At 38.3% G+C, this 14,355-nt stretch overlaps 1 protein-coding gene across 4 annotated transcripts in view; it reads left to right on the top strand.

Moving 5' to 3' along the window:
* The window catches only part of NPNT (nephronectin), a 111,164-nt gene that overhangs the window by 81,546 nt on the left and 15,263 nt on the right, over positions 1-14,355 (top strand). For 3 of the 4 annotated variants that reach the window (XM_006881115.1, XM_006881112.1, XM_006881113.1), the window contains 2 exons: positions 6,096-6,182; positions 6,694-6,792. In XM_006881115.1, coding sequence (XP_006881177.1) covers positions 6,096-6,182; positions 6,694-6,792 — 186 coding nt within the window. The remainder of the gene's footprint in view (positions 1-6,095; positions 6,183-6,693; positions 6,793-14,355) is intronic. The other variant, XM_006881114.1, reaches the window with a different exon arrangement.

The raw sequence follows: 14,355 nt of genomic DNA, 5'->3' as shown, positions 1-14,355 counted from the left end.
ATTCCACTTTTAATCCTCCCACAACTTTGTGTTTTAATCCATCTTGGGATATCTTTACACAATTTCCACGTTATATCATTAGATGTATGTATTTTAGGGGGACACAGTTCAGTTCATGGTAATATGTTTTGGACCTCTGTGAATTCTTTCTATGAAATGAAAGCTTTAGGAAACGAGATTGTTTCTGTGGAAACAAAACATTTCTTGGTAGTAATAAATAGGTGGCTAAACGCTTGCTTTAATATGGTTAAGGAAATTGCAGATGCTCAATTCAAATGATTTTTTCCCCTCTGTGGTAACGTTAACCTATAATTCACATATATGTTTGGCTTCTGGAGAGAGAAGAATAAGTGAAAGTTAGATACACACAGCAAAAGGAAAAGGAATGTTTGTAAAATTCATACATCTCTACCATTTAATCTATAATTGTAAAAATATCTAGGTTCTACCACCAGAAAAGGTCTTAAAATACTAAGGAAGTAATATACCATCTCTTCAATGAAATAACCTTGATTATAGAATTTAGGATACCTTTATCTTTACTCTTTCGATCTGACAACATATGCCAGTGCTGGTCTGGACAGTGTCACAGGAGCAGGACAGAAACAAAACTTGCAAACCCAGCTTTGACAAACAGTGCTTACATTTTGCAATAGTTACTCTTTGCAAGAAGCCTGGCAGATGAAAGTATATGTGATAATATTTACATGTACATCTCTGTGCTGACTTTGAATGTATATTTTTTTTATAAAATACAGTTGACTATTTTGGAGACTTCATTAAGAGTATACATTAATATATTCACATCCCTAGGCAATAGAACTATAATAGAAAGTTCTAGGTCAGGATCTCTTATAAGAGGTTTTCTGCTTATTTATGTAGCTAATTGTTCATTCTGGTTCCAGAACTTAATAGCCATTATGAAAGAATACTGTGTCCCTCAACTCAGTCCAAGCACATTTTCATCCTGATGTTTACCTCAGTAATTGTAACAGTATATCCCCATTTCTTTCCATATATCCCAAATATTGTACAAAACAATGGGTAAGAAACACTTTTGGCAGCTAAAACTTTGACTAACAGAAGAAAAAAATGATATAAAATAAATCATTTACAAAACACTTATGGGTATTCTCTAATTTATGTTCCTTTGGGTCATAACTGGCCTCTGATACCCCCTCTCACCTCCTTCCTATTCATGTTCTTTGCCACGGACTGAATGGTAGTGTCTACATGTAATTCTGACCTTGGCACTCTGCTGAAATCTTCTAGAGGCTTCCAGTTTGCATGAGGATAGAGTCCAAAATATCTTCAAAGCTTAAGAAGGCCCACACTGCCTGCCTGGTGTCCAGTTTCATTTGGTGGATTTTTCCGGCTCGCTGCCCCTCCCTCCTAAGCTCTTCAGTTACACTGCTCTATAGGTTCTCAGCTCTTACATTCTGCAGGGCCCTGCCTCACGGCAACCCACCCTCAATGCCTGAGCGTAAGCATTGCTTCTCATGACAGATTTTCATGACAGCTGTCCTCCCCAAGTTAGTTTGGCTATTCCTCTTCTGCCACTTCCCATGCTTCAATAGGATTCTCTGTTCTCCTTAAAGGATTTACTTCTTTTTAATTGTGACTTTTAATGAAGGCTTACAGAAAGGTTGAATTTTCATTTATTCATTGAATTTTCCTCCCTCTCATTCCCTTTTCTCTCCCCCAGTCCACTCAGATGGCCAACAAACATATGAAGAAATGTTCAAAAGCTGTAGCTATCAGTGAGATGCAAATCAAAACAACTATGAGATACCTTCTCACTCCAGCAACAATAACAACCATTGCAGGACAGAGCAAGCATCCGATCTGCTTTTCATAGGGCCACTATGAGTCTTTGTTGACTTGGTCACATGACTATCAATATATTTACAGATTTCCTTTCACACTTGATTTTAGTTTTTAGTTCTTTTCATACATAGTTAGAATAACACTGCATGAAAGATTTTGCCAATTGCTTATTTCACTTAATGTTTTTTGCGTAAACCAAATAAAAATCAGGATAATGTGCCTTTTCCAGAAAACTTCAAGGGGATATACTTGGAAGAGCCCATTCTGGAAAGGTAATGAAAAAAAAAAAGTACTTAAAAAGTTTGACAAGATTTCAAAATAGAATAGAGAGAATTTTGCAAGAACTAATAGTTGCTGGGAATTTCATGTGTCTAAATTCCCTTGACATTTTTCTCAGTGAATTGTCTATATACACAGTCATTAACTATGACGGCCTAAAATATACTTGTAAACTATCTAAAGCTTCCCAGTGGGACTAGTTGTTTTCTGTTTTCCAAATGTGTAATCTAGATTCTTTTTCTGTAAAACCATGCTGTTATCTCCATTCTTCAGTGCCCACCAGCCACTGAGAACATCTTGAAACATTTGAGTATTTGCTTCATGAAACAGTCCATCTTTCCTTACCTCAGCCCTTCATTTATTGCATGCCATGTTCATGTCTCAGTTTTAGAATACCTCAGAGACATCAGAGAAGACATTCAGATGGCTAACAAGCACATGAAGAAATGTTCAAAATCCCTAGCTCTAAGACAGATGCAAATCAAAACAACTATGAGATATCATCTCACCCCAGTCAGAATAACAAAATTTAACAGAACAGCAAGCAACAAATGCTAGTGAGGTTATGGAGAAACTGGAACCCTTATTCAGTGTTGGTGAACGTGTAAAATGGTGCAACCACTGTGGAAGGTGGCATGGCGCTTTCTCATAAAGTTGCAAATAGAGATACCATTTGACCCAGCAATTCCACTACTGGGAATATACCCCCAAGAGACGTAACTGCCATCCACACAGATATATGCACACCCATGTTTATTGTGGCTTTGTTCACAATAGCAAGCAGTTGGAAGCAACCTAAGTGCCCATGAACAAACGAATGGATAGAGAAGCTGTAGTATATTCACACAATGGAATACTATGCTGCATTGAAAAATAAGGAACTCATGCAATATTGTTCAAAATGGGTGACCCTGGAGGACATTATGCTGAATGAAGTATCTCAGTCAAAAAAGGACAAATACTACATGGTGCCACTATTGTAAAACAGGACTGACATTGGGGTTAAGGGAAGACTGAGAAAGATGGGTTTAATAATGTATACTGCATTGAAACAGAGGAGGGAGAAAACTGTTTAAAAGGGGTATGTGATTAGGTATTTTTGTCATAACAGGAGTCCAGAGAAAAGGATGCATAGTGGAGTGGACCTTGGGGGGAGGGATTGTAAAACAGTGTAATAATTTTTCTTTTACTTTTCCAAGAGGCTGGTGTACTGGGGCGGGGAGGGTTGGGATGGGAGAAAAGTGCAACGATGAATGAATGGAAATAAAAGAAATTTAAAAAAAATAAAGAATACCTCAGAGAAAACTTTCTTGGTCGCCCCTAGAAAACACTTCTCTCCTGCATGCCAGGAAACTTTTCAGTGACGAAGAAGAGTATTTTCTTTTTGACAGTCTTTATATGGGGGGGGGGGAAGGTTTACTGTCATTATGTCCATAGAATTACTCAGCATATGATCCTGCAGAATGTGAGTGAGTATCACCTCTTTCTGGAGAGAACTTGTATAAAACACAAGGAAAAAGAAGAAAAACATGGACTGGTAGAGTATCTTTGTCATGAGAAGTGAAGCATGCTTGCCTGTAGTTTTGCAGTATTTCTAGTAAAGAATAAGGCAGCTCCTTCTCAGAGCTGCATATGAGCAAATAAAATCTGCATTATTGTTGCTCATATTTGGGGTTTGAGAGAAGGTTGTTTCATCGCCAGGGCATTTGTGGTAAGAGTATGTTCCTAGGGTTAGTCTATAAATCAGCTGCTTCTCTGCCATCCTTCTCAGGGCTAGTAAATGTGAGAGCATACTGTGGGGAGGAAAGAGAGCTTCACTGTTGGGACTTTTAAATGAAAAGGAAAAGACTTCAGATGCAGTGAACTAGCAAACAGTGAAAACGTAAGAGATTACTACGTAAAGACAATTTTTAAAATTAGAAATAATAAAAGCATTGTTCTGAAAAGAACACTTTGGGTGATGTCACTTCTTAGTGTTATAAGTTCATCTTTTACTCCCTGTCTTATAAAATAGAACTAATTAATTCAGGTTCTGGCAAAGGAAAGGGAGTTTCCTCTGGCAAGAATCTCTACACCTCATTTCCGAGAGTTATTCTCCATGACATTATCTGTCATTTTAGTGATTGGTTGGGTCCCCCCCCCCCATATACTTTATCATCAGCATTCACTTGTCTATTTGCTGTCCTGAACAACTTGGAGTTGCTGTGATACTGAATACTTTGCCATGTTGTTGATTGTCGTCAAGTTGAGCACGAATCATATGAACTCCATGATCAAAAGACCTAATCCCTTTCTATAAGTTTATCTAAGTCCATAGAATTTTCATAGGCATGTGATTTAGGAATTGGATGACACTTCTGCTTCCAAACCTGTTTTCCAACTGGGAGTTCCACCAACCTCTGTCCACATTGGGAAACCATTATGGTATTTGATACCCCAATGTCATAGGTTCAGCATCAAAGCAAATCCAGATTACCTCAGTACAGCAGATTGACAAGCAGTGATATACAAAGTGAAAGAACGTTCCTCCAAAATATAGCAACACTAGTATCACTTAACAGTGGTTAAGTGTCGTCAAGCTGAATACATAGCCACCCTATGAACAAATGACATGAACTCTGTTCTACAATTAATGTGATTTCTTTATGTTTATGGAGTTTATAGAGTTTCTAGATGTTGTTGTTGTTGTTATGTGCCGTCGAGTCGCCTGCGACTCATAGCGACCCTATGTACAACAGCCCTAAACTCCACTCTGTCCTGTGCCAATCGCACTGTCTCTGACACTCCCATCCCAATTATCCCAGTCACTGAATCAATCCACCTCATAGAGGGCCTTCCTCTCCTGCGCCGTCCCTCCACCCTCCCAAGCATGATGTCCCTCTCTAAGGACCGGTCTCTCCTCACAACATGTCCAAACTAAGTTAGACGGACCCTCAGAATCCTTGCCTCCAAGGAGGCACCCGGTTTAACCCTTTCCAGGACAAATCTGTTTGTTTTCCTAGCAGTCCATGGTATTCTCAATACTTTTCTCCAGCACCACAGCTCAAAGGCATCAATTCTCCTTCTATCCTCCTTGGTCATTGTCCAACTCTCTGATGCATAACAAGTGATTGCAAAAACCATGGCCTGTATCAGACGCACCTTAGTCTCCAGAGAGACACCATTGCTCCTCAGCACTCTGGAGAGGTCCCTAACAGCAGACTTTCCCATGGCAATGCACTTTTTAATTTCCTGACTGCTGGTGCCAAGACTGTTGACTATGGAGCCAAGCAAACTAAAGCTGTGTACAATCTCAATCTCTTCACCATCCATCCTGATGCTGCCAACTGGTCCAGTGGTGAGAATCTTTGTCTTCTTGACATTGAGCCTCAATCCATATTGTAGGCTGCAGTCCTTGACACTCTGCAGCAGGCACTTCAGGTCCTCCTCAGTTTCAGCAAGCAGGGTTGTGTCATCGCATAACGCAGGTTGTTGATAAATCGTCCACCAATATTGACCCTACATTTCTCCTCATAGAGCCCAGCCTCCCAGATAATCTGTTCTGCATACAGGTTGAAAAGGTATGGAGATAGGATGCATCCCTGGCGTACACCCTTCCCAATTTTGAACCATGCAGTGTTCCCTTGCTCTGTTCTGACGACTGCCTCTTGGTCCAAGTATAAGTTTCGCATTAGAACGATCAAGTGTTCTGGGATTCCCATTCTTCTCAGAGTCAGCCACAGTTTGTTATGATCTACACAGTCAAATGCCTTTGCATAGTCAATGAAACACAGATAGACATTCCTCTGGTATTCCCTGCTTTCAGCCAAGATCCATCTAACATCAGCTCTCAGCACAGTAAACTTCATGAATCCTTATATAAAATATAATTAAATATCTTGGACTCCCTCAGAGACGTAAAATGCTGAGGCCTTTTCTTCAGGCCCTTGTTAAAGATAAGGCTTCCCTGTCAATATTTCCATTTAAAAAAATCTTTTTTTCTCTTTCAGTTCCACGGCAGCCTTCAAATGACTTGTTTGAAATTTTTGAAATAGAAAGAGGAGTCAGTGCAGATGATGAAGCAAAAGATGATCCAGGTAAACAGTTAATTTTCAGTTCCATTATAATGAAATTTTTTTTCTCCATTCCATGAAAATAGCTTTTAAATAGGAGATTGACTGGCTACATCTGGGATAATTATACATTTTTCTGTCTTTCCCCCTCCCACCCTGAAGCAGCACATTGGTCTCCCTGTAATTAAATCACTTGAGCAAAAATGATTACGAATCGTCAGTCTCTCCTTTTTTGAAAATGCATTAAAGCCGCCCTTAAACTGTGAGGAAATAATAATTTTTTAGTGATGAGGTAGCAGGGTCACCGCTCGCAGCACTGGTGGGTGCTGGCTTTGCAGCTGGAGCCTGCGTGTGCAGTTGTGCTGAGAAAGGAGACCTGCTCTTCCCCTCAGATCTCCGGCAGGATGTTCTGATGTGACAGTGACCACGGGCAGGGAGGAGGTTTGTTCTTCAGATACCCGTGGCTCACAAATATGTTTTTGCTGTTATCTTTTGGGTTTCTGGCTTTCACAGCTTTCCGGTAATCTCCTTCTAGGTGTCCTGATACACAGTTGCAATTTTGACCATGGCCTTTGTGGATGGATCAGGGAAAAAGACAGTGACTTGCATTGGGAACCTATCAGGGACCCAGCAGGTAAAACCATTTAAGTGTTTCTGGTAGATATTTTCAGTTTGATCTCTGAAGACCCTAGTTTTGCTGAGGACATATATTCTTTTTTCACTTAAGAACTTAAATTCAACAATAACAAAACACTAGCTAACAGTATTTTATAGGGCATATTCTTTTAGTGAAATAAATTTGTTAGCTATTAATCTGGAAGATAAGTAGTTAATTAAAATGCTAGCAAATTTCTTTCAAAAAATTTGGTGAATAAGGCATTCAGACCAACTCCACTATGTAACTTCCAAGCAATTATCATTGCCCAGTCTCAGGAATAACCAGAGTAATAGAGCAGTACATCACCATTATTGGTTGTTTTCTCAATTATATAATCCTACGTTTTTCCCCCCCAAGATTTAAGAGATGGTAGAAACAGGCAGTAGTAATTTCTAGGAGGTTGTAAATATCTCTCTGGCAGGAAATTCAATCTTACTTGAATGCTGTAGAAATTAGTTATGGATTACCACATTTACGACGCAAGGGAAAGGTTATTAGAAAGGTAATTTCAGAAATAGCCCCTTGGAAAATTAACAGGATTTTAAGTTGCACAGTTACTGTCAATCTAACGTTTCAGTTTTTAAGAGATGTTTGGCCTTCTCTGCTAGGGAAGCAAAGCTATCTACATATTGCTGTTGGTCTTCCTCCCTTCAGGAACTAAATCTTCAATAGCTCAGGCCAACTTAATGGAAGAGTGGGGAGTTCTGTTTATTTCCTTTTTCATACAAAAGACTTTTGACTCAAGAGTGAAATAAGCAAGACATAAAGAAAAAATCTTTAGACACCCTGTTTACTTTATCCTAAAAGTCTAGGACTAAAATACAGTACTTAATTTAAAGGTAGAGCACAAACCACAGAAACATTAATAAAAGAAAGAATACAATCTGTTAAAACAGCTCTTCTCAGTCTTCCTTGTACATACAAATTACGTTGGGGCCTTATTGATATGCAGTTTTGGGCACATTTGGTCTAATTTGAGGTCTGAGTTCCTGCATTCTAAGACACTTTCTGAATAGGAGTAGTAAGTAGCTTCAAAGAGCCATTTAGATTTTTTTTTTTAGCTAAAAAAGGAAAGTAATGTTTAATGCCACAAACACACATACACAAACAGAGGTACAAGACCCTCTATTTCATTCTCTCATTTTTACTATCCTGATTTACTTTGTGTAGCACAAAGTTACTATCAATGCCAAAGATATATATTAGTAAGAGCGAAAATTTATTTCATAAACAAGGAAAACCAAACTCTTTGCTGGTCAGTTAAAACATCTCCAAAGGATTTTCTTGGTTATGATCTTTACAGAAACACATAGGCAGACTCTTTCTTCCATAGTCCTGCTGGGTGGCTTTGAATTGCCACCTTTAGGTGAGTAATCACACACTGTTTATACCACCTGGGGACCTACAGTATTCATTATTGCCCTGGCTTATTTAGCGTTTTGTTAATTTTCTTTACTCCAAAACTTATTCTCCCTATGAAGCAGGTCTTTATTTCACAGAGGAAACGTTGTGGTCTAGAGAATTGCATGTATATATACATACACACAATATATATGTGGTTTAGTGTTAAACCTTTGTCTTTGGACTTCATATCCAGCCTCTCTATACTATCCATACAGTCTCCTGGGCAATTCAATGCCTGGAACATCCTGGACTTTTCACAGCCTCCCCACCTCCAGGTGACCTCAAGTTCCTGTGGTGGAATACATGATCTGATTAGCAGATTACAAGCCAGACGATTTGATGGACCATTGAGCTGGAGAAGTCGCTACAGGTGGAAGGCTCTTTGGCAGTCATGTGTGAGCAATGATAAATAATTCAGAGTCATAATGAATAACTCTCTTGGGTAAGGCACATGAAGGAGAATAATTTACCCTAAGAATTAGAAGAACTCATTGTACTTCCTAGTACCTTAGATCATAGACGGTTTACATAGAATAGTTGACTTTTAGGCTGTCGTTCATTTGTAAATGTTTAAATTTTTTGTGAACTAAATCCCCTTTACCTATGATGGGATGATGGGGGGGAAGAAATTATAAGAGGAGTGACAATTTAAAGGATAAACAAACAAAAAATATTTGTTATAGTCATCAGGCTAAGATAGTATAGCCCACATTGAAAGACATCCCCTTAGGTGTCTAGATGTATAATTCCTAATTATCTGTGGCCCATGGTGATGTCTGCCAAGGGTTTTCCCAATTTTTGCCAATACCTTGAATGAAGACACATTTACTACTAAGCTGTGGAAGACTCAAAGCCAGAGAAGAAAGTGGCTGTGTGTGCTGACATAGCTAAGATGCAAATGATTAGGTCCATGGGTCACTTAAGAAATTGAAGTCAAATGAGTATGACTAACACGTATCCCTTCTAGTGTATGGAAGAGAAACGTGATTTAGCAGTAAAGTGTGAAAGACTTAAGACTTTTAGTCAATAATAAAATCATTTTGAATAAAATAATCTCATGATATCTCTGGCAGAAAATTCTTTTCATAGAAATGATATTTTCCCAAAAGAATAAAGGAATAATCCCAGTTTACCTCAGATTGGTTGAAACACCTCTGCGGGTTCTTTTCTATGCGAGAAGAGTAGGCATAATTGGAGGTGTCTCATAGGGAACTTTGGTCATGTAATGATAAGAGCTTGAGCTGCCAACCTAAAGGAAGGCGGTTCGAATCTTCCTGCTGCTCCAGGAGGAGGAATGGAGAGTCTCTTCTCATGAGATTTATTGCCTCTGAAAACCTGCTAGAGAGTCTGCTGTGGGTTTCTGACACGATGGTATATAGCAACAACAACAACAATGGCAGAAAGATGAGAGACCTGGATGGAAAGAAATGTTAAAAAAAAATGGATATTTTGCCTGGAGAAGAAATAGCAGAGCAGAGCTGTTTTTCACATAATTAAAGGTCTGTTCTTTGACAACAGGTTAGTATTGTTGTCAGTGACAACATGGGATAAGAAGTAGGATCAAACTACAAAGAGTTCCATTTTGGTTCACTCTCAGAAGGAACTTTCCAACTGTCAGAACTGTTCGAAAAAAGATGAGGCTGATATGGAAGTGTGAGGTTTCTATGGATGGAGAGATCTGATTCTTGACTGAGTCACAGTTGGAAAGATATTGTTAAAATAGCTTGAACACTGGATGAAGATTGGTTTAGAAAACCTCTCAAGTTCTCTTTTAGAGCCTCTGATTTAAAATGAATTCCCCAAGAAACCACTGAGCAGGTTCTAGCTTAGAAAAATGAATTGGAAGACGGAAAGTTAGCCGGATGCCAGAGAGCCGGGTTAGGTGTGCGTGGCATAGCCATGTCAGGATGAAACCATAGAGATTGTAGCCATAAGCTAATGGGACAATATGAATAAGGTTCATATTGCTATGGTTATTTTTCTGCTAGGAATTTCAGGAGGGGTTGTATCTGTGACGCATAGCTAGCATGTGCCGAAGCCAGAAAAGAATATAAATAATTGAAAACATTATTCTTGTGTATTATCCTAATAACCACACTAATTGTTTACTTGTTTCTATCTAAATTATACTACTTGTAAAGGAACATCTGTTTGGAGTTCCACAGATACTATTTATTTTAATAGCACATTTATTTTCCAGAATCCAAATTTGCAAATATTGTTATATGCTAATATCTCTATGAAAGCCTTCAATTAACTAAACAAAAATCTTTTGAGAAACAGCTGCAAAATAAGTACAGTTACTAACTGTCCTTCCTAGTACTCATTCCATTTTGTTTAGCATAATCAGCCTTGAACTTAATTTGGTATCAAAAAATTTTTACTTCTTCCAAGGAATGGAAATTTTGACAGGTGTGGCGTCTTCCAAGTGACATGTGACTGTGGGCCCAGTACATACCCTGCCCTCCCCTTCTCACTCGTATAAAAGCTGGCCTTCTTGTTGTTGTATGCCATTATGTCAGAACTGGCCCATTTTAGGCCCTCCAGCAGGTTTTCAGAGACAATAAATCACATGGGAAGAGATTGCTTATTCTTCTCTGCTGAAAGTTGGTAAATTTGAACTCCATGCCTTTGACATTGCAGTGCAGCTTCTTACCCTTAGGCATCAGAGCGTCCCAAAATAGCCCTGGGGCCTCTCTTTTGGTTACTGATTTGAACCTTTATCTCAAGGTCCAAAGTTAAAAACAATGGACTCAGCACTTTGTTTGCTACAAGGAATTTTTTTTACATATAGAACAAATCACTCTCTTAGCCTAGTGGGTAAGGAGGCATGAAATCCACCGAAAGGTAGACAGTTTAGATCTACCAGCACCTCCGCAGCAGAGAGGTGAGCAGTCTCCTCTTGTCGGATTTACAGCCTCAGAAAACCTGCCAGAGAGTCAGCTATGGGTCAGTTCTGACTCACTGGCAATGGAGGAGGAGGAGAAAAGAGATCAAAACCAATGTGTATTTTCAGATAGGTCTACTGCAGCATTAACAATGCTATTTTTGAAATACATGTAAAAGGAAAAATAAATGAGCATTAAGAAATTCACTTCACTTCCAGCCCCTTTCTCCTCTGCATACAAGGCTAGTTTCTCAGTTATCCTTGCCACATATTGTTACCCTCCTTTTCCACAGATAGGGTACTTTTTGTATATTGCTTTTGTCTTAGTAATATTTTCTTAAGAATTAACATAGGGACTTTGAAGCTGAACTGTCTGGACTAAAATTCAGCTCTGACATTTACTAACCTTGACAAATTACTTAAATGGGGAAAATTAAAGTTTGTACTTCATATACATAAAGTACTTAATGTAGTGCCTGACTCAAAATTGCCACACGAGTAATACTAGCCATTGTTGTTGAAGATAGTCCTTTGTCACTAGAGACAGAGCACTTTTCTTCCCCTTAGTTAACCATGATTTTATTATATAGTAAGTCTGCTACAGTGGATCTACACAATGGTCACTGCAATAGGCTGAAGTACACCAGAGATGATGAGGATGGCATAGGGTAGAGAAGGATTCAGATTCATCTTTTGTAAGGTTGCTTGGAGTCACAGTTAACTCAATGTGCATAACAAAAATGACTTGTGTTTTTCTGTCAGTTATTGTTCTAAAGCTGCACAGTCAAATCAAGACAGATTTGGAAAAAAGGATTGGCCATCCACTTTTAAAATAATAATACTTTGAAAACTCTATTAACAGTAGAGCATATTTATATGGCTGTTGTCAGATGCATTTGAGTTGAGTACCATTCATAGTGACCCTGTGAACAAAAGATCTAAACCCTGTTCTATCCTGTGCCCTCCTCACACTTCTTGACACATAAGAGCCAATTGCAGCAGTCACCATGTCATTCCACCTGGTTGAGGGTCTTCCTCTCCTTCTCCAATCCTCCACCCTTTCCAGCTTCATGCTCCTCTCTAAAGAATAGCTCCTCCTAGCAACATGCCCAGAGTATGTGATGCAAAGTTTCATCATTCTTCCCTCCAAAGAACACTCTGGCTGCACTCTATCCAAGACATATCTGTTATTTCTTGTTTCTCTTGGCTGTCTATGGAGTGTTCAGTGCTCTTCTCCAACACCCCATCTCAAAGATGTAATTTCTTCTTCTGTCATCCTTATTCATTGTCCAGCTCTCAGATGCAAAGCAAGTGATCAGAAAGACTATGGCCTGAATGAGATGCATCTTATTCCTCAAACTGACATCATTACTCCTCAATAATTTGGAGAAGTCCCTAAAAGCAGATTTTCCCAATGCAATGTGTCATCTTATTTCCTGACTGCTTGTCCCAAGGGTTTTAATTGTGGATCCCCGCATCCCAGCAAGATGAAGCTGTTGACAGTTTCAATCTTCTCTCCATTCATCATGATGTTGCCTATTGGCCCAGTGATAAGAATCTTTTTTTCTTAACATAGAGATGCAATCAATACTGAAGGCTGTATTCCTTGACCTTCTGCAACAAGTGTTTCAAGTCCTCCTTACTTTTAGCAAGCAAGGATGTGTAATCTGCATAATGTAGGTTATTGATGAGTCTCTCTGCAATCCTGGTGCCACATTGCTCTTCAAAGAGTCCAGCTTCCTGAGTAATTTGCTCTGTATACAGATTAGGACAGAGTGAAGAAGGGATAGTAGTTGGAAAATGTGGACGTGGTGATAGAAATGAGGCTGGAAATAGAATGATTGAAATTTGTATTTACAGTGATTTATTCATTGCAAATACCTTTTTCAGTGGACACAAATGATGACTTTACACATGGATCTCATCTGATAGGCTTCACAGGAATAAGATTGGCTGTATTTGTGGAAGAAATTATTGGTGAAGCTCAATATTAGCAGTCAAAACTAGGTCAGGGGTCGACTGAGTGAAATCATCAATTACTCATATGAAAGTTCAAATTGAGGTTGAAGAAAATGAAAAGAAGTCCATGGACATGAATATGTTATCTTGAGTCAATTCCATCTACATTTCAAGATCATTTTAGGAATAAGTTTGAGGTATTGAACATCAATGACTGAAGACCAGATGAGTTGTGGGATGATATCAAGGCTATCAAGAAAATCAAAAGAAAGGAAGAAAGCAAAAGGTCATTAGAAAAACAAAGGCAAAAGAAATATTTATATTAAACTAGCAGATATGGCACCTGAGAATGAGCCCTTGAATTGGGAATCACAAAGGAGGAAGAACATTTGCAAACAGACACTAGTGATTGTATGATGAATGTAGGAAGATCGGACATTATTAAGGAAGAAATGGAATGCATAAATATTGACACAGTAAGCATTGGCAAAATTAAATTAATTGGCATGACTCATTTTGATTTAGACAATTATATAATATGTTGTGCTGAAAATAACAAGGTGAGGAAAAAATTGGTCGTATTTACAGTTAAAAAGATTAATTCTAGATCCATATTGAGTGACCAGAGCTCGCCTATATATATATATATATATATATATATTTATTCATGGAAAACTTGTTAAAGTAGCTAATAACACCACCAAAAAGAACTAAACAAAATGATAGCAATAAAACCATGCCTCTCAATTATCACACTGAATGTGAACGGTTTGAATGCACCACTGAAGAGGAGTAGCATATTGGATAAAAAAACCCCGAAATTCATCTACAAGAGACACACCTGAAAAATTAAGATAAAGAAAGACTAAAAATAAAAGGATGGGGAAAATATACGAAATGACAAGCAGAAAAAAGCAAGAGTAGTGATATTAATCTATGATAAAATAAATTTCAATGCAAAAACCATCACAACGGACAAGGAAGGTCACTACATAATGCTTAAAGGGTCAGTAGAACAAGAGGACATAATAATAAATATCTATGCACCAAATGAAAGTTTTGCAAAATATATAAAACAAACATTAACAAAACTGAAAAAGGAAACCAACAAAACTACTATAGTAGTTGGAGCTTCAATACACCCTTCTCAAGAAAAGATAGAACTACGAGGAAAAACTCAACAAAAATGTTCAAAAATTAAACCACACAATAAACCAACTTGATGTCATAGATATTTATAGGCTAATGCACCAAAAACGATTAGAACAGCACATCAGCAGAGAACTGCC

This window comes from Elephantulus edwardii, unplaced genomic scaffold, assembly GCF_000299155.1.
Source record: "Elephantulus edwardii isolate Elephantulus edwardi_28Jun2011 unplaced genomic scaffold, EleEdw1.0 scaffold00012, whole genome shotgun sequence".
Classification (NCBI taxonomy): domain Eukaryota; kingdom Metazoa; phylum Chordata; class Mammalia; order Macroscelidea; family Macroscelididae; genus Elephantulus; species Elephantulus edwardii.
Note: the sequence above shows the minus strand (reverse complement) of the source record. Positions and strands in the feature narration are given on the sequence as shown.